The sequence below is a fragment of the Ochotona princeps genome, chromosome 22 (assembly GCF_030435755.1).
Source record: "Ochotona princeps isolate mOchPri1 chromosome 22, mOchPri1.hap1, whole genome shotgun sequence".
Lineage (NCBI taxonomy): Eukaryota > Metazoa > Chordata > Mammalia > Lagomorpha > Ochotonidae > Ochotona > Ochotona princeps.
In genome coordinates this window covers 21,073,259-21,093,358 of record NC_080853.1, presented here as the reverse complement: position 1 = coordinate 21,093,358, position 20,100 = coordinate 21,073,259, and the positions used below count along the sequence as shown (strand labels likewise).

The 20,100-nt window shown below is 51.4% G+C and overlaps 1 protein-coding gene and 1 long non-coding RNA gene across 2 annotated transcripts in view; one reads left to right on the top strand and one right to left on the bottom strand.

The window, feature by feature from the left end:
• Positions 1 to 13,231, bottom strand: part of STK35 (serine/threonine kinase 35) — a 34,027-nt gene extending 20,796 nt beyond the window's left edge. Inside the window, exons 1-2 of the mRNA XM_058679267.1 lie at positions 12,763 to 13,231; positions 11,546 to 12,143 (exon numbers count right to left, since the gene is read on the bottom strand). Of these exons, the coding sequence (XP_058535250.1) occupies positions 11,546 to 12,143; positions 12,763 to 13,080 (916 nt within the window). The 5' untranslated portion in view covers positions 13,081 to 13,231. The remainder of the gene's footprint in view (positions 1 to 11,545; positions 12,144 to 12,762) is intronic.
• Positions 13,232 to 13,419: 188 nt separating this feature from the next.
• Positions 13,420 to 20,100, top strand: part of LOC131482948 (uncharacterized) — a 64,078-nt gene continuing 57,397 nt past the window's right edge. The window contains exon 1 of the long non-coding RNA XR_009247415.1: positions 13,420 to 13,531. This is a non-coding gene — a long non-coding RNA (uncharacterized LOC131482948). The remainder of the gene's footprint in view (positions 13,532 to 20,100) is intronic.

The following is a 20,100-nucleotide window of genomic DNA, read 5'->3' as shown; positions in this document are numbered from 1 at the left end:
AGCACTGGAGTTTAGAACAAAGTCAAGAGAGGAGCTCAGTTTTGCACTGTCTGGTGTGCCTGAAAGCCACAGTTTGGTTTCATTATGTGGCTTCCAAGCAAGCAGCTCCCCCTCCATCCTGCCCACAGCTGCTGGTGAAGACACAAGGTGAGGTACGAAACAGCTATCAAATGCCCACTGCTTCTGCCACTGTTATTCCATGCCAAGTCAATGGCCTTCCCTCTCCTCTTTGCTGACTTGCAGGAGGATTCTTACAAATGCACCTAGAGCTGCACCAACATTTGGATTTCTTACGGCTTATACTCCAACCCATCAGTAGTCTCTGCCAGCCTACCACATGCCTGGCACAGGTTCAGCATAAAACAAGCCCCGTCTTTTGGAAACTGGATGACAAGGATCTGCTGCTGTGGGTCCTTCACCGGCATCAAGGTCAACCTCCATGACTCCATAAAGGGTGGGCCTGAGCCCCCACATCTGTAGAAGTCAGAAAGGACAGGACTCGAGTTAATCTCTAAGGGACAGGCAAGTGAGGCAAAAAGGGAATCCCAGGCTGGGAGATTATGGGGACACATGGATGGCTGGCAAGTCTGGCAGAACGACAGCAGCTACAGTAGATGCCCAAGATATGTGATCCCTGAAACTTGGGGAAGGATAGTGATGAATTTCTCTAAGAAAATCTCAACTGACAGTACATTGAGCCCTTGTAACATGGAACGTAGCTGAGGACTGCAAGCTAAGGTAAGCAGGCAGAAGTAGGCTAAGAGGGCAACTGTCTTCATCTTGCTCATGAGGAAGCTGAGCTGCAAAGGATGGGTCTGCCTTGCAAGCTCTCTGGGCATTTGGAACTGAGCCAGAACCCGAAGTCTAGTCCTCTCGTCCCCAGCATGCTGTATCCACTGTAGCAAGGGCTGTATCTCCTTAGGTAAGGCCCTTAGCCCCCAGAGTCTCTCCTACTCGTTTTTTATCTGACATTATAAAAAAGAGAACCAGTAATGTGGGTATGCTGCTAACCCAGTAGCCCTGAAATTACCAAGGACTCACACCTGCTGAAGCCAGTGAGTCGGAGTTCTAGCTTGAGCCCAAAGACAACTTGACATACAAAAGCTTTAGGTTTGTGACCACAATCTGACAGGTCTCATTTCCCTTGTCATTATAATTTTGCTTCTATTATTCACAATCAGAGCAATACAGGTAGAACCAGTTTAGGGCAGATGGGTTTCTTTTTTTAAAAAATCAGTTGCTTCCTTTCATAATCCTTTCTAGGTCACTGGCCAAGTGAGTCGAGCTGCTGAACCTAAAAGCACTGCAAAATGAAGCAGCAATTTGAGGCCCAGACTGACATAGGTTGTAGAGCAAAGCTATGTTACAATGGGAGCAGGAGGGGCTGGTGCCATGGTGAAGCACACTATGCCTCCCACTGCAGCACTGGCACCCCATAATGTGTACTGATTCCGAGTCTCAGCCACTCCATTTTGGATCCAGCTCCCTGCTCCTGCATCTGGGAAAGAATGCTGTTGTCATACCCAATTTACAGGTGAGGAAACTGAGTTCAGATACCAGCTAAGACTCCAAAGTTAGTTAAGTGGCTGAAACTCAGAACTGGGCCCAGGTAGTGTGGCTAGAGTCCATCTTCCTGGGAGCCAGCACTGTGTCATGGTAGGCTAAGCCTCTGCCTATAGTGCCAGCAGCCCACATGGGTGCCACTTTGTGTCCCACAGGTTCCACTTCTGATCCAGCTCCCTGCTTACAGCTTGGGAAAGCAGCAGAAGATGGTGTAGATCCCTGGGCCAGCACCCATATGGGAGACCAGGAGAAAGCTCCTGGCTCCAGATCAGCCCAGCTCTGGTTGTGGCAGCCATTTATGGAGTGAACCAGCAGACAGAAGACCTGTCTCTCCTCCTTTCTAAATTTTCCTTTCAAATAAATACAAAGAAATAAAGAGAGGAACAGGAAAACATTTTCTGATGGTAGAGCCAGAAAGGAAAAAAATTAAAAAGCCATCAAATCCTTTCTGCAAGGGCCCCATTAGAAAATAGTGAAACTTTGGGTGGGGAAATAGAGGATGGAGAATGATGTTTTATATACAAAGTTGGTAACTAAGGTAACAGAAGCAGAAGAAAACAAGCCTGCAAAACAGACTATTATGTAGGGCTAGGTTATGAGAATTCAAGGAGAGAGAAAAGGGCACACGCGCGCACAGGCGCGCGCACACACACACACACACACACACAGTGCTCTGAATCAGTGACTGGGTGGGGCAGGCTGCTCTGAGGTGGTGAGCTAAGCTGAAGGCACAGTGGCTGAGACGCTGTATCAGAGTGCCCCGGGCTTAAGGCTGTTTCTGTTTAGACCCCAGGGGATGGCTCAATCACTCAATCATTGCCTCCCAAGAGGGAGACTCAGGATGACTTCCTGGCTTCCAGCTTCCACATGGCTCAGCCCCAGATGTGGTGGGCATCTGAGAAGTGAAACAGCAGATGGAAAATATCTGTCACCGTCTTTCAAATAAATCTATTATTTTTTCAAATATTTATTTATTTTTATTGGAAAGTCAGATTATACAGAGAGGAGGCGAGATGGAGAGAAAGATCTTCTGTCCATTGATTTCACTCCCCAAGTGACTGCAATGGCCGGAGCTGCACCAATCTGAAGCCAGGAGCCTCTTCCCGGTCTCCCACACAGGTGCAGCATCCCAAGGCCTTAGACTAGCCTCGACTGCTTTCCCAGGCCACAAGCAGGGAGTTGGATGGGAAGTAGGGCTGCTGGGATTAGATTCGGCTCCCATATAGGATCCGGGGGCGTTCAAGGAGAGGACTTCAGCCGCTATGCCACCACACCGGGCCCCAAATACATACTTTTTAAAAAAGTAGCAGCAGCCTACCAGACTCCAACATAGCTGACTGATGGAGTTGTGGTTCAGGTTCTTCTCAGCTCAGGGAGCTCCCACCCGTTCCATGTTTATTTCCTCAGTTATGGGATGCAGAACTGAACAGACATAAACAGCAAGTACTGGACATCTCCACGTGAAATGCAGCATTTTGAGATGACAGAAGTACTTCAGTTTCCTAACTTCTTTGTCCGGTATCACCTGACAATTCTGCTGGGAGTTAAAAATTTCGCTCCCTAAAAGAAGTAAACAAACAACTAAATCGTTGAGTAAATGTAAGTAACTTCCTTTCTGAGGCAGGAAAAGCAAGCAATATTTGAAGGCAACACAGACTTCAGGCAGATGAACCTCTGAGAGCCCACCGCGTTTTAGACACTACTTCCAAAGCTCATTACACAAGTGACCTCATCTCAACGGACTCTGCTTTAGAGGGGGGAAACTGAGGTTGAGAAAGGTGAAATACCCTATTTGAGAACACTGCCACAGCAGCAACACAGAAAATAAGCCACCCTGGTCATGTCCTTCCAGACAACCCCAGTGCACAGTGGGTTAAGAAAATGAACTCTAGGGGCTGGCATTAGGACCCACAGTGGATTCCCACATACACCATGAAAGTGCCAAGTTGCAGACCCAGCTGGGGTTCACCATTCTAGCTTCCTGCCACCTACACAGGAGACCTGGGTTGCATTCTCTGTACCTGGCTGCAGCCCTGGCCCAGCCCAAACCCAGCCACTGCAGATATTTGGGGAATGAACTAGTAGATGGGCAATTTCTCCCTACCTCTCAAATAGAAGCATGAAAGAGAAAATGTACTTTAATTAAAGCTTTCTGGGTCTCAAAACATTATTCCATGGTCACAGGGAGACAGAGAAATGCTAAAAACACACCAGGCTGGCAATTCTAGCATTCAATCCTGGAGGGCTAGTTTGAGTCTCGGATGCTCTGCTTCCTATTCTAGCTTCCTGCTGATGAAGCAGGTGATGGCCCAAGTGCTTGGGTCCCTGCCAGCTATGTTGGAGCCGAGGACAGAATTCCTGCCTTCTGGCTTCAGACTCGGCAGCTGACCCAGATTTGTCTGAAAGCAAACCAGCAGATGGATCACTGTCTCTCCCTTGCTGTCACTCTGACTTTCAAGTAAACAAATCTTGAACAGAACAGATATGTCATTGCTCATGGAAATAAATGAGTGTTTAAGTCTCCGAGTGAAATGTGGCCTGCTTCACAAAGACACCTGAGGCTAGCAGGCTGGGGAGGAGGACCAGTCAGCACAAGCATTAGAAAGGCAGGCTCCTCCTGGAAAGGCCCTGGATTAAGCCTATGCCAAGCCTGGCCACATGCTAGATTGCCAGGTTCTAGTCAATTCCATTTAGATGTCGCCTGAGCACACACTGCTTGGGTCAGACCCTATGTGTGAGAGGAGGGAAACTGCAGCCTGTGCCCATACGGGCTTCTGGTCAGAGACAGAATGACTGCAGGCTCCGAGAGCCAGGAAGAGGGGACGCAAAAGGTGGCAGCAGGACACTGCGGAGGTCCTTCGTCTGCCTCTCCGGGGAGGGAAGGGGCACCCAGGCATGAGGGCCATGCACCTGCAGTCAGCGACCTTACCAGACTGGGAAATCAGAAGAGACACAGTGCTTGGTGGTGTGAAATGAGGCTAGAGACGCCCTGGAGCAGACTGAATTCAAGAAACAACCGAGTTCCTATCTTAGAAAGATGCTGCTTACTGAGCCAAGCAGTTATCAATTTTAAGACTTAGTATTCAGGTGAGGCCAGCCAGTGTGGTGACAACAGGGCTTACCACTGACCAAGTCTGCTTTGTACTTCAGAGCTGTTACCAGGTACAGCAGTGTGCCTGAGATAGTGGATGGAACAAGACAAGCCCCCGGGGAGGCCTGAAGGGCCAGAGGCAGAAGCCAGTGGGGTCTGACCCGGGAAGCAAAGGCTGTCAGGAGAGGTAAGGAAGGAAATCAGGGAAGGTCTTAGGGTCAATAAATTTGGTTAACTTATCGCATGGGATGGCAAGAAAGAATTCAGAACACTTCCCCCCCTTTCCTGCAAACACTTGCCTACTCAGACACAATCACACCCCCTTCCACAAGGAAGGAAACTGAGGCTTGCAGTAAGCTGCCAGTGTGTGGTCTCACGGCTAGACAGGGACAGCGTGGGCAGAGCCTGCCTCCTCACTTCTCAGGGCGGGCAGCGCAGCTCCACATCTGACCATCCTAAATCCCACAGCAGCACGACTTCACACCTGGACGTTTAACTCCCACAGCGGCATGAGCTCCTGAAAGCAACTCTGACATCCACCACCCCAGGGCTCCTAACAGTCGGCAAGGCCTTGGTGCCAAGGGTCCAGCCACACAGCATCAGATTCAGTGTTCAGTAGTGAAAAATTGTGATTTGATGTAAACGTGCTGGATTGACAGTAATTCAAGTAAGGCAAGTCTTAAAAATGCTCAATCCAGTGACTAAGAAAATCCTATCTTTTAAAAAAGATTTATTTATTTTTATCGGAAAGGCAGATATACAGAGAGGAAGATCTCCTGTCCACTGGTTTCACTCCCCAAGCAGCTGCCAACAGCCAGAGCTAAGCTGATCCGAAGCCAGGAGCCAGGAGCTTCTTCTGGGTCTCCCATGTGGGTACAGGGACTACAAGCTCTGGGTTGTCCTCAACTGCTTTCCCAGATCACAAGCAGGGAGCTAGATGGGAAGTGGGGCCACTGGGACCAGAACCACCGGTGCCCATATGGGATCCTGGCACATTCAAGGTGAGGACTTTAGCCATTAAGCTATTGCACCAAGCAAGAAAGACCTTATTTGAAGAATTTATTCTGTAAGTACCCCCAAAAGGCAAAAAAAAAAAAAAGACAAACCCTACTACCACCACCAAACATTCAAATTCTTCAGAATTGACACGGTACACAGCCTAACAGAAGGAATAGAAACAACTTAATTGCTCAAGAATGGGTAACAGTTAATTATGATATCACCACTTGGCTGAATGATTTAAAGAATATTACATGTCAACAAATATTGAATTAAAAAGAAAAAAGGCATATTAAAATTCTTCTTAGGAAAAAAAAATTAGAAAACTTAAACAATAAAAGGTCTGGGAAAGTTTTATCTGTTTCTGATCAGCAGTCACACATTAAACTAAGTGTCCAGCTGAAGATCAGACCCAGAGGCCAAAGACCAGGCCCACCTGGCAAGTCTCCCCATAGACAGGCGTGGCCCAAGCCCTAGTCCTGTCGGCGATCTGGGTTGACACTGGGTACCATGTCAACACTATAGGGTGTTGCGGTACTTCCTAAGATTAGCCCAACAGATTCCTAACCGGGGCTGCCAGGACAAGATGTAGTACAAAACAAAAGCCAAGAAAGGACCTGCCAGTCAGGCAGACCTGGTGGTAGAGCCAGCAGGCTTTGGGTCATCATGGCATCCCCCAGCCATATGACTCTGGGCAAGCTTTGGACCCTTCAGAACTGGCTTCATTTGTCATAAATCACACAGAAACTCCTAATATATCACTAGGCTGATGTAAGGATTAACTGTGACATCCAAAGCAGCTTGCATGGTGCTTGCACACAAGAGCAGATAAACTACTAGTTGTTAATTATGTTAAAATCTCTGGACGTGGGTGGCATCCAGCCACTGGGGCCATAAACATGGGGGAAAGTGGAACACCAGCTGTATGTACATCTAGATGGTGGTACCTTCAATGGTGCTGTACTGGACAATTACTGACCTCAAAGGATCTTTAATTTTTTTATCTACAAGACTAGCGGGAACAAAGGGTTAGGCCATGGCTTATGGCATAAGCATCCCACATGGGTGCTGGTTTGAGTCTCCGCTACTTCATTTGCACCTGGAAAAGCAGAAGATGGTCCAAGTACTTGGGTCCCTATGACCGCGTGGAGGGCCAAGAAGCAGCTCGCAGATTTGGCCTGGCCCAGATCTGACTGTTGTAGCCATTGGGGGAGTGAACCAGCAGATGGGCAATCTTTGTCTCTAACTTTCAAACAAATCTTTAGAAGAAGAAAAAAAACAAACCAGTAGCCAACTTCTCAGTGGATTAAGTGACAGACTGACTGTGAGAACACTGCGAAAAGCACCACGGGGCCTTGCAGATTCTAGCAGCCAGGCCGAGAGCAGGCACTATGGCGGTGTGGGCTCAGGATGTCTCGTCAAACCTGAGGTGGCACAGTACAAAAACAGATGGCCGGGGTTCAGTGACTGAGTGAGATAAATTAAGATAAGATTCAAGATCTAGACAGGCTTAAAAAGGCAAAAAAGCAGAAAGAGTAGCAGTAAGCAAGTAGAATAAGTGGGTCAGGACAAGAGTCTGTCAGTTTGGAATTCACAAGGGTTTCAGTCCTAAGGATACCACCAAAGGCCAAATTCAAGGTAACAGGAAAGCTAAGCTTTTCCTAAAAGCTTTCACTATAAAATGTCCAACCCAGTCAGCCCCAACTAACCAAAGCTGTCAAGTAGGGTGGGGCTGCATCCACCTCCTACAGCTAGTACCTCAAATCCCCAGTGAACACCAAAGGATGTAGTACTGGGTCAGAGGCAAAAAGATGTCTGTATGGCTGACTCACAGCATTCACAGGCAGCCCAGGATGCTGGCAGCTGGGACAAATGGGAGGTACCCACAGAAATAAACCAGCAGTGCTATAAGCACTGATTAACATGTAATGAAAAGTAGAAAGTAGCCACCAGCTCCTGAGTAAAATATAATCATGCCCATTTATAACCAAGCTAACCAGAACTCAGAACTTAAACCACCTAACCCCAGCGTGCTACACAGCAGACCTGTGGGAACATCTGGGCTTGAATTCAGGCTTTGCTCTTACTAACCCATTGTCTCAGCTGCCTTACTTATAACCATGACTTTCAAAGGGCGGGTGTGAGGACAACTGAGTTCCTTTAGACAGCACCCAGCACATGGCTACGGTTAAGTGTTAGCGCTGCACAGGCTGAGCCCAAGTTCACTCTTCTACTATAATCCACTAACTTACAGGGCCCCCAAACATCACTTTCACCCAAGTCGAGATAGGCCAAGATCATCATTGGCTCTGTTTCGGTACTGGGGAGCTCCCTAAACTCAGGCCCTGGCCACAGCAGCTCTGCACCAAGACCCTGCCTGAGCTCCCAGAAACCCTCCGTGGCTCTATGATGCCAACTCTGGTGACCTAATACCGTGTTTACTCAGGTGTGTGTCACAGACAACATCATGCACACAGCATCTCAGAGTAGCTGGGCTCACAGTGGTCACTCAGATGGGCACACAAGAAAAATTACTTCCCAAAGACCCAAGTTGCCACTCCTACCAAGCCACCCACAGGCACCTTGGGGAGAGTAAACTTAAAACAAGGATTAAGGCAGAGATAGGGTTGTTGGCCATGTCAGGAACCCATGAGGCTCCAAATGCTCCCAAACTCTTAGCCACTCAGTTTTCTGGGTCTTGGAATTGGTCCTGCATGGGTCTGTCTGACTTGTCTGCCATCTACCAAGTGGCAGTCATGTGAACTTTGTTTTCAGTGCATTTGCAACAGGGTCCTTTAGCACCAGAAAACACGTGACTTGGAGCAAAATGTGGGGACTTCATCCTCTTTTTTATGTGGAAAGTTTACAGGACGGTAAAGCGCAGGAGGCTGGCTTAAGTGCTGTCACCGTCTCATGCCAGGCATGTCCTCTTTCTGGATTGCAGGTCCCTTCCTTGTAAAACAGAGACCAGCTCAGACACCCAGGACTTCTCTTGCTGGCGTCAGCCCTCCATCTCCTGCTCCTGGACAGGACCTTCTGGTCCACACTCAGAAACGGAAACACCACACTTCCAAGTCTATCAAGCAGAAGACCAAGCACCACACCAGCTGTTCCCTGCTCACCTGGGATACTGGATGATTTCCTGAGAATACAGAAACATCTTCCATGTATGCAGTAAGGGTTGTCCACCCTGAAGGGGAAAACAGCTACTCTACGGGCTCAATGGTGAAACAGGAGTCCACGCGGTCCAGCCTGCCCCTGGCAGCCCCTGCTAATTTAGAGCTCCGTGCTCTGTCCAGGGCCTCGACTCAGCCCAGCAGCCCCTCTTGCAGGGACCTCTTCTTTATCACTGAAGTCTTCTCCCAGTCCTCGCTTCTCCTTACGTATTTTTATTGGAAAGGCAGAGTTACAGAGAGGAGAGACAGCGAAAGATGTCCTTCTGAGCTTGACTACGACTCCAGCCCGCTCATGGCCTTGGGGGCGGCAGCCATCTTAAAGGTTTAGCTCACTCAGGACAGGAGTCTTTAAGCAATCCAGCATGCTTTACCCTTTGACAACTCACCCACCTACAGAGCTGGCAGCTGGCTCTTGGCACACCTGGAGAGGAGCAGCCAGCAGGCAGAGAACATCTGCTACCCTAGTCATCACCGGACAGTGTGTGTACACCGCAGCTGTTCAGGGATGGAGGGGTAACAGTCAGTCACAGGGGAGACTTGAGAAAGCGCAGGGAAAACAGCAGAACACAGAACATGGAGGTCAGACACCAAAGGTCAAATCCAAAGTGAAAGCAAGGTGATGTCCTACTGGCAAGTCAAGCATTTGCTTCAGGAGCCTACAAGGCAGTTTAACACTTTTTAAAGCCCGAAATCCTTCTCTAAGTTGCCAGGGACCACAACGCTGAGTGAGAACCAGGTGAACGCAGAGATTCCTCCCACTTGGACATGACCCCGGGCAACAGACCAAGATGCACTATAGTGTAGAAGCCTGTGTCAGGCAAACCTATGCTGCAGCAACCTGGGTCTTTGTTCTCACTGTCAGCAGCCACTAACACAGGACACGGAATTTTCTTCCCTGCTCTAGCTCACTGCCCAGAAACCTGTACAGATATTTAAAGTTCTAAACAACTGCCAAGACAACAAAAGCAACAAATTTGTCCACTCGAGGACTTAGTTTTAGTTTTCAAGCGGAGGATGCAAACTCTGTCAACTTGGTGTTGTGGAGAACCCAGGAAATAAAGACAAGTTTGGGACGAGCAGGCAAGGCCAACATGAATCTCAAAGGAAGTGAAGGCCTCCTGGGAGGCCTGGGGCAGAACCTGCACCTGCTGAGGCAGAACCTGCACCTGCTGAGGCAGAACCTGCTCCTGCTGAGGCAGGCATAGGGTGCCTCTCACTCACTACACCTGACACTGTGGGTCTGCGAGTGGTCCTCCCACCACGTGTGTACCCCACCCCTGCCTCTCATGGACCCAAGAATGTTGTATGAAACAACTTGGCCCATGTCTCCCAGCAGCCTCACCCTTGGGAGGACAGCCCTAACCAGTCATGCTTTGGTTTACTGCAGATTCCACACAGGAGCAGAATCTAAATGTAGCACCCTGGCGTGGCGACCCAGCACCTCCATCTGTGGCTGCAGGCTTCAGGACTGGGCGTCAGTGGCCAAGGGTCCCCCACTGTGGGGCAGTCCTGGGACACCGAAACCCAGACCGCTCACTCAGCACAGGGAAGACACTGAGAGGGAAGGAGGGAAAGGAGGTGCTCCTGGAATACAGAGGGTGAAACAAACCCACAGGGAGCAGACAGGCTCCCCCAGAACAGTGTGGGGATGGGCACGAAGGCCGGAGCCCATCACGAAACTCCCACCCTCCCAGGGAAGGAGAGACCTGCTTAGCCCTTTGCAGCAACCTCAGACACAGAAACAAGACTAGGAGTTCTCCTTTGGTTAGGCCCGCCAAAGTTCCAAAGGCAACTTCTAAGCTGTGTGAGAAAGCCAGGAGCCGTGGTCCGCCTTCCCCTGCCAGGCTGAGTTCTGTCAGCCCATTTTCTGCCTCAGTCTCTCTGTTTAGGCAAAGGGAACGGAGCTTTACTGGTGAGGTTATTAACCAAAAGTCTCTTCCCGTTGCAGACTGGAAATGCGGCGTCCCACCAGGGGATGACATGCTACTACTCTAGCTTGTGGCCCCTCTCCTGGCCCACTCGGGATGGGAATGCGGTGTGCATCGAGTGGACACTCCGGCCTGACACATTCCTTCACTCCAGGCCACACGCTACCTGGCCATTTGTCCTGGAGGGCTCACGAGCCCCCCTGCCTCGGGGCACCCCTCACCTGCCCGCCCCCTTTAGTCTCAGAGGTTAAGATTGAGAATGAGGACGAGCCGGGGAGGCCAGAGATACTGACGTTTTCTTAGGTGACAGCCTGGGCCCACCCGCGGCGGAGGAGGGGGTGGCTGGTCTGTGGGTCCCAGAGGACGAAGGGCTGGGGGTGGTCTTGGGCAAGGTAGACTGTGATGAGAATTCTCGGGGTGGCAGTCTGGGTGGGGGGAGTGGTCCAGCAACCAACAGGGAACCAGAGAGGGAGAGGAGGAAAGTTTTCTTTTTGTTCGTTTTGGGAGGGAAAAAGAGAACAGCCTCTACACAGACAGCGAGGGGCGGGGGCCGTCAGCAGAACCCAAGTCCGCCCCCCCTTCACGCCCCCAAAAGACCCTAGGAACGTTCACTAAGATGACGAGGAGTACTTGAACGAGCTCTTGGTTATGAACTTATGAACATCCCAGCTAAGTTCATGCGGGGTGCCAGGCGGGCAAAGGGGTGGGGGCTCCCCAAGCCTGGCCGCGGGACAGGAGGGTGTGTCGGGGCCCGGGCTGCCGACTCGGGGAGGGTCAGGGCGGCTTACCTTTGAGCGAGGTCTCCACGAGGCGCAGGTAGAGCTGCGAGTTCTTGTTGCCGTGGCTCATGCGCTGCGCCAGCCCGTTGCGCTGCAGGACGCACTCCTCGAACTGCACCACGTTCGGGTGGCGCCGCTTGAGGCTCGTCAGGGCCCAGAACTCGGCCAGCGCCAGCTCCACGTTCTCGGGGGCGTCGCAGCGGATCTTCTTGACCGCCACCCGGGCCCCGCTGCGCCCGGCCACTGCCTCGTACACCACGCCGTAGCTGCCGCGCCCGATTTCCGCCAGGAGGCTGTAGCGCGGCCGCGCCGACCCGCCGCCGCCCTCAGGCGGCCGCCGAGCCAGGTAGGCCTCGCCCGGGGCCTCGGCCGCCACAGGATTCATGGCCTGGGCCGCCGCCGGCCTCAGCTTCGCGCCGGGCGCCCGCGGCACAGGGCTTCGCCTTTTCCGCTCCGGGCTTTGTGTTCCTCGGCGGGCGCCGTCCTCCTCCCCCGTTTCCATGGCTGCGAGCGGCGGGGGGAGCAGCAACGGCGCTGCCCGGGCCCCCCCTGCCTCATCCCTCTGTCCGGCCCTGGGACGCGGAACAGCGGGACCTTGGATTGTGACCTGCGAGAGAGAAGAAGCGTTGAAGCGACCAGGCCGAGGCGGTGAGACGAGGAGCGCAGGCCGCGGAGCGCCCCACCTCCGCCGCCACCTCCTCCCGCTCCTCGGGCCGCCGCGGCCCCTTTAAGGCAGAAGGCACCGCCGCTGATTGAAAGGGGGAGGGGAGGGGAAAGCGGGACGGACGAAACCATAGGGCCCGGACTCCGAGGGGGAACCGGAAAGGAAAGCAGCATCTCCCCCGCGCTCTCAGTTACTTGACTGTGCGGGACAAGCCAAAAAAACCGAAAAGCAGAAACGAAAATCATTTGTGAAAATCGCCTTCAGGAGCGATTCGCTGCGGAGTGCTTGTCCCCATCCTGGGTCCCTTCCCAGGTCACCTCCCTCTGCGCGTCTCGCCTTCTGTCCTCCCGGGTGTAAACAGTCCCATTGAATTAAGCCTCGGCCGACCCAGCGGACCGACCCAAGTTCCCCGCAGGCGGCGGGGGCGGGGGGGGACGGCGGCCGGTTTGCGAGGTGGGCTCCCTGGAGCGAGGCGAGCCGCAGCTGCTCCGGCCCTCCCCAGGCGCCCGGGCCGCGGGGACAGCGCCCCGCCTCGGCCACGCTTCCGTCACCCCGTCCTTACCTGGCCGGCGCCCCTCGACTTGCGGACGGGACGTCTTCCCCCCGGCAGCCTCGCTCCGGGATGGTCCGCTCCGGACCGGAGCTGCCTCGGGGACCGAGCAGCGCGGGAAGCGGAGGACCGGGTGCGCAGGGCGACGGGTTCTTCTGCTGCTGCTGTTCCTGCCGCCGCCCCGGGGCCCGCGCACGCCGAAGCGGCCCAGGCTCCCGGGCCCCCGTGGCTCTCCACGTGTTCGCGCCAGCTGAGCCCTTTACATAACCTTTTTATATAAGCCGCGTCTCCCTCCCGCGCGCGGGCCTGCGGAGACTCCTGGTGGCCCATCCCCCGGGAAGGCCGGCCGGAGAGCGCGCCAAGCCAAGCCGGCTGCTGGGGGAGGTCGAGCGGGGCCGCCTCGACCCCCGCGCTTCGGGGCACGCCGAGCCGCGGCCCAATCGCCTGCCACGACGCTCGGGCAACCGAAAAAAAAAAAAAAACCGCGCCAAAGCTCCTCGAGCCGCCGCCGCCGCTTGCCGCTCTGAGGAAGGAGCTCGCCTGCAGTGGAGCCACGCCGTCGGCGCCTAATAAATGCAGATTGGGAGCTGGGATTGGCCGGCTGCATGGATTCAGGGCCGGGCGCTTCACTCCCACCTACTAATCACCGCCTCCCTCCAGCCTTCCGACCCTCGCCCTGTCCCTTCCCTCAGTAAAATCCCGGTGCGACCCGGGCCCTCCTTCCCGGGGCGGGGACGGCTGACGGGAGCCGAGCGGGAGGTGCTCGCTGTAGAAGCCCTAGGTAGGCACGTTTTTTCTCCCCCCCACCCATGTCTTCGTTCACGGGGTGGGACGCAATGTATGTTAGTGTACAGGTGTGGGTATCGGACGCCACTAAGGGGGCAGGTACCCCTGGAGAGGGGAGCAGGCTGGAGGGGGTCCCGGGTTCGTAGGTCAGCGTGGTTCTCATCTCCGGAAGGTGCTGGAGAAAAAGGCCGCTCCTGGAGTGTTCACCTGAAGTCCCCCTCATCACTTAAAGAGGCATAACAAGTGAAAGCAAACGTACACAAACATTGCAAGAAAAGTAAATAGCTGTCATATCCCTTAAAAAAATAATCCCTTTCAGCAGGAGGACAGTGTTGTATTTTGCTTTTTTTGCATGAGCCCATTCTCTCTTGGGTGTGTCTGTACATATTGTGTATTTATAAACTTCTTCCTAAGTCAGGTAAATACCCCCTTCCCCCCACGTGGCTCCCAGCTCCCACCCCTGGGAACCTGGATGCAGTTCCTGGCCCTGACAGCCCAATCCTAGCTATTGGGGGGCCATTTGGGGAGTGAACCAGCAGGTGGAAGATTCCCCTCTCTCTCTCCCTTACTCTGCCTTTCAAATAAATAAATATTTTTGGTAATTCAATTCGGAACTCACATTCTTTTGACCCACATCCGGAAGCCCATGACACTGGCTTGTCCCAGTACTGGTGAGGTAACCTCGGTCATTCCATCAGGTGGTGCCTGCCACCCCGCAACCAGCAAGTGTGCCAAGGGAAGATTCGTTGGTACTACCTCTATCCTTCTATATCTTTTGTCAGGTTTTTGCTGTAAGGCTTAGGAGATACTGAGTGGAACTTGTTCATAATATATTTTCTTGCTGCTGCAATAAGGCGCCAGCTATCCGGTGGCTCATGTGGCCGAAATAACTCACTGCTGTGGAACCTGAAGGTCCCAAGATGCAGGTGCTGGCAGGACAAAGAGGCTGTCCCCCTGAGGCCTTACCTTGGCATGGTGACCGCCTTGTCACTGTCTTCACAGGGTCTTAGAGCATACGTGTCCCAGCTCCTCCAACGTGACTGTCATGGGAGTGGAGACCCAGGCCCGGCGTCATGGCCTAGCAGCTAAAGTCCCACTTCAGTGCCCTTGTTTTACTTTATTCACCTGCTTAATGACCACTCGAGGGTCTGATATGATGGCCTAGTGGCTAAATCCTTGTCTTGCATCTGCCAGGATCCATATGGGTGCCAGTTTGTGTCCCTGCTGCTCCACTTCCCATCCAGCTCCCTGCTTGTGGCCTGAGAAAGCAATGGAGGACAGCCCAAAGCCTTGGGACCCTGTACCCGCGTGGGAGACCCGGAAGAGACTCCTGGCTCCTGACTTCAGCCTGGCCCAGCCCGGTCTGTGCAGGTATTTTAGGGGAGTAGACCAGAGGATGGAAAATCCTTCTCTCTGTCTCTCTGCCTTTCACATAGAATGAAAATAAACTAAAGGAATATCAGTGGTTGTGTTTTTGATGGACTTGATGGTGAATGGAGCTCCCAGAGTGGATCGTGGAGTTCTGTTGCATATAAACCTTGTGACTAAGTTTGATTATAAAGTGAGAAGCAAAACAAAATCCTGCTCCATGATGGTTGTGTGTTTATTTAGAGGCCTCCAAGGACTGAAGGCATTGTTTCCAGCCTAGCCTTGTCCCTGCTGTCACTCACTTTGGGTTGACCAAGTCTGTCCTCCCAGCCGTGTCCTCAGTTCTGAGGGAGATTGCATAGGAAGTTCTAGGATGACAACAGGCGGTATTAATGCAGTTAGAAGGCCAGGCTACTTGATAAGTGATGGATGTTTTGACCCAATTTTTATTCTTTATTTTAGTTCTTATTATATAACTAGCGTGTACTTATTGTTATGGCTTAAAGGTCAACATTTTTATAAAAGTTACACCGCCTGCAAATCCAGGATCGCCTATGACCATCTATTCAAGTCCTAGTTGCTCCGCTTCCAATCCAGCTCCCTGCTAATGGTCCTGGGAAAGCATCAAAGGATAGCCTGAAGGCTGGGGTCCATGTGGGAATCTCAGCTGGCATTCTGGGCCTCTGGCTTCAGCCTGACCTTGGTCTGGCCATTGCAGCCATTTGGGCAGGAAACTAGAGAATGCCAGCTCTTCACCTCTCCTTCCATCTGTAACTCTGCCTTTCAAATAAATAAATCTTTCAAAAAAAAAAAAAAAGTGACCTGTGTAGCAGGCCCAGTGCTCAGTGAGGAATTCTTACCTTCATCTTGGCAAGTTCAAATGAGCATTAAACCCCTTTTACAGATGAAGAAAATGAATGTTAAGGCTGCAGACTCGTCATATCACTTTGCTCTGCCAAGGTGGGTAGTATGGACTTCCACAGCAACCTGTCACCTCTGTTGACACTTGCTGGTCTCAGCATCCTGGTTCTTCCTTAGGGCCAGGCCTGTAACTAGAGCTTAGTAGTCAGTGACAGGAGAGATACAGGAAGCATGAAGAGATAAGGAGTGGCCAGGAGGCTTGGGGCCCTTCCCGGAGGCCTGGGTTACAGAAGACAAGCTTTTTTTCCCCCAGTTGATTAATTTGAAAGGCAGAATGCCAGCGCATGCATTTGCATCCTCTGATTCACTCCCCTAAATGGCCTCAGTGGCCAGCACTGGGCCAAACTGAAGCCAGGAGTCAAATTTTATGCAGGTCTCCCACGTGGGTGGTACACTGGGGACATCTGCTGCTTACCCAAGCACATCTGCAGAACAGCTGGAATATGAACCTGGCACTCATACGGGGTTTTTAAAAAGATTTATTTATTTTTATTGGGAAGGAAAATACACAGAGAGACAGAGAGAAGATCTTGTATCCACTGGTGTGCTCCCTAAGTGGCTGCAATGGCCGGAGCTGAGCTTATGTGAAGCCAGGAGCCAGGAGCTTTTCCAGGTCTCCCACATAGGTGCAGGGTCCCAAGGACTTGGGCCATCCTCCACTGCTTTCCCAGGCCACAAGTAGGGAGCTGGATGGGAAGTGGAGCAGCCAGGATACGGACCAGCACCTACTAGCAAAGCATTTGGAGGTAGAGGATTAACTCTTTGAGCTATTGCAATACCCCATTCCCCCGCCCCCATATGGGACCTTAATTCATTGCACCACAATGCTGGCTTCAGAAGGGAAGCATTTTGGTGGGCTGGGTGTTGATAGCTGGGAACTGAGAACTAAGGAATTGAAGAGGAAGGGGTGGGGCTCAGAGCATCATTTGTGCCCTTGGTGAGTGAGACCCCAGGGATGTCTCTGACACTGGCTGAAAATTGGCAGTGACTACACTGAACCAGGATGGAGTTCCTGGCTGCTGGCTTTGGCGTGTGTGGCGTGCTGGTTAAAACCCTGGTTGTCATGGTCATTTGTGAGGAGGACCAGTGCTTGGAAGATCTCTCTCTCTTTCTCTCTGCCTTTCAAATAAAATGAGAATTTAAAAATTTAACAACCAAAAGTCCTAGCAAATGTGTATAATCAAAAATTATGCATGAATTTCAGTTTTTGGCATTAAAATAGGCTTTGATTGTCCATGAACTACTTTGAAATCTTATTGAATACTGCCTCAGAGTAAAAAGGCAGAACAATGAGGCTGGGGCTGGCAATCCAGCTCCCAGCCTCATCTCACCATTTAGGAATCTGGGAAGCCAGCCTGGAAGGCAGGTCGGCAGGGGAAGGTGGGTGGAGGGGAGGAATGTGGGAGGGCTGGTGGCTGGGGAGAGGGCACGGGATGCTGCTCCACTGGGCAGGCTGAGACTGGGGGTGGGGCTTCGGTGTGAAGGGGTGGGCTCCTTCACACTGTAGTAGAGAAAGCTCAGGGTAGAGAGGCTTAAGGAAGAAGATGGTATACATGGGATGGGGAAGGACTCTAGAGGCCACTGGTGCCTCAGTGGAGCAGATTTCTCTGAGCAAAGGTTTCCAGGAAAGCCTGTGGGAAGACTGTAGCAGCCCAGGTGAGCCCAGGTGAGCCCCCTGCCTAAGGGAGCTGGAGTTCAGAGGTTGCAGGAGCACTGACTTCAGGGAAAAGGAAGAGCCCCTTCCTTCCCTATTAACTCTACACTGCTGTGTCACCATTTTACAAATGAGAAGACTGAGGCTTGCCAAGGTTTTCTAAAACGAATGGATTACCTGCGCTTGAACCCCTAATAGTCTGAGGTTTGGATATCTATACCCTGAGCTGTTGTAGCTGTGGCTGTCAGGCTTAAGCGCCCCCTTATCAGGACCTGGAGGGGCCTTAAAGCATTGCTGGGCCCTGCCCCTAATCCCATAAACCTGAGCCAGCTTGTGGTTATTTACGTTTCTATCAAGGTTGGCCATAGAGCTGATGCTGGTGGTGGTTCCCCTGTAGACCATACTTGGAGCATCACACTGCCTGTACGGTACTGCTCTCAGAGTGAGCATAAAACTGGAAGCATTGAGGAAGATTTGAGTTCTGGCAAACAATTCGAGATGAATTGGAGCAGTTATGTGGGAAACAGCAAGCAAGACAGGAGGCGGTTATTAGAGCCAAAAAGCAAAAACAATTTATAAGAAAAACGTTATAATCATCCTCAGCTGCAACGCTCAGCTGGGAATGATGTTACATTGTCATCGTATTGAAAAGCAGCACATTGATTTAACCAAAAATGATGATGCAATTATTCTGGGAAAATTGGACATGGAGTGTGTGTATGTGCGTGCAAGGCAGAGACCAGGAGAGGATCAAATCTTTCTCTTCTATTACTGTAAGTTAATGGAAAAGAGCTAAATTTTAAAAGAAGTGATACCATAATCAGGAATGAAAAAGCAACTAGAGGATCAATTATGGCTTCTGGGATTTGACGGGAGATGGGACAGAGATTTTTGTGATGAGCTTTGCAGTAGTGTGTAACTTGTAGCATCCAACTCTTAAACACCACATCCCTGCATTACTTGGATTAAGATTGGAATCGAAACAATGAGCATGCGTGAGCGTTAGCCACCACTGGAGCAGCATGTCAGCTGGGTGGCGCTGTTCAGCTTTGGCCAGGACCCTCCACTTCCTGCCACCTAAAACCCTCCCTGGGGGCTACAGGTGGCCCTCCCCTTCCAGGTATGCCGCGGCGCCGCTGCCCCTAGCGAGGCTCCTTCCAGAGGACTTCTAGTGCTAGTCGTAAAAAAGCAAAGATGAGTGCAGAGACAGCCACCTTGTCCCCAAATCTTGGTTTTCGTTTCCAAAGTTCCTTCTACTGGGAGCTGAAAAGGCTGTGAAATTCCAGTATTTCTTCCATTCCCTTCTGGGGAGGAGCAGCACATGCACTGTGGGTTAGGCCATGCATCTGAACCCTTGCTGCCGAGTTCTTGGGAGTTGTTTATGATTCTTTAAGAAAGACAAAGGACTACAAGGCACAACCAGCAGGGCATGGTCCTTCATTCTGTAACTACTCAGAATAAATGATTGGAGAGTCTGGTTGAAACACAACCATAAGGCGACCAAGTACACTCATTGATCAAAATGCAGAGTAAAACAACCTTTTAGGAAGGCAATTTGAAAGCTCATTGCTTATTAATATACTTAAAAATTCATATAGTTTGATCCAACAATTCCATTTCTAGAAATATTTTCCCAAGTAGGGAAAAATGTATGGGGAACTAGGATTTTTATTGTGACCATTTGTAATGATGAAATACTAGAAACACTCAAGTGCCAACAGCAGGAGAGCGTCTGGGTACGAGCAAGTCATCAGCAACTGGGAATTGCTCTGTGTGTACGGCCAGCTGATAAATATTCTCAGTGTTTTGTTGTATGGGGGGAAAAGGCAAATACAAATGAGGGTCTATAGTATGACCTCATATGTTGTAAAATGCAGATCATAATTGTTGATCCTCAGAATTAGAGCTCTGTGTTGGGGTGTTTCTTAGTGCTGACATGTACTGTCAAATTCCAGTAAGTACATTTTATTCCTAGTTTGTTTTCCTTTTTCTGTGAAAAGTGAGATGCAGAGAGTTCATGTGATTTTCTCAAGTCCGTACCATTCAAAAGTGATGGAACTTGGGTTCAAAGCCAGGCCCTTCCAAGCCCAGAGCTCATGATCCCAAGCCGTGCTGCAGTGTAGCCTTTGTGTTTCCATGTCAGGCTATGCGTGCATAAAGGAAACACTTGGATAACTAAGCGTCTGGATGCCAAGGAGTCTCTCTGGGCAAGTCTTCCATGTCTGCCACCATTTTGTATGAGTCATATTCTTTCTGTGTGGGTATTCATTTTTTAAAAAAAGATTTATTTATTTTTACTGGAAAGGCAGATATATAGAGAGGAGGAGAGACAGGAAGATCTTCCATCCAATGATTCACTCTCCAAGCAGCCGCAATGGCAGGAGCTGAGCCAATACGAAGCCAGGAGCCAGGAGCTTCTTTCGGGTCTCCCATGCAGGTGCAGAACATCAAAGCTTTGGGATGGGCCCGGCGGCGTGGCCTAGCGGCTAAAGTCCTCGCCTTGAACGCCCCGGGATCCCATATGGGCGCCGGTTCTAATCCCGGCAGCTCCACTTCCCATCCAGCTCCCTGCTTGTGGCCTGGGAAAGCAGTTGAGGACAGCCCAGTACATTGGGACACTG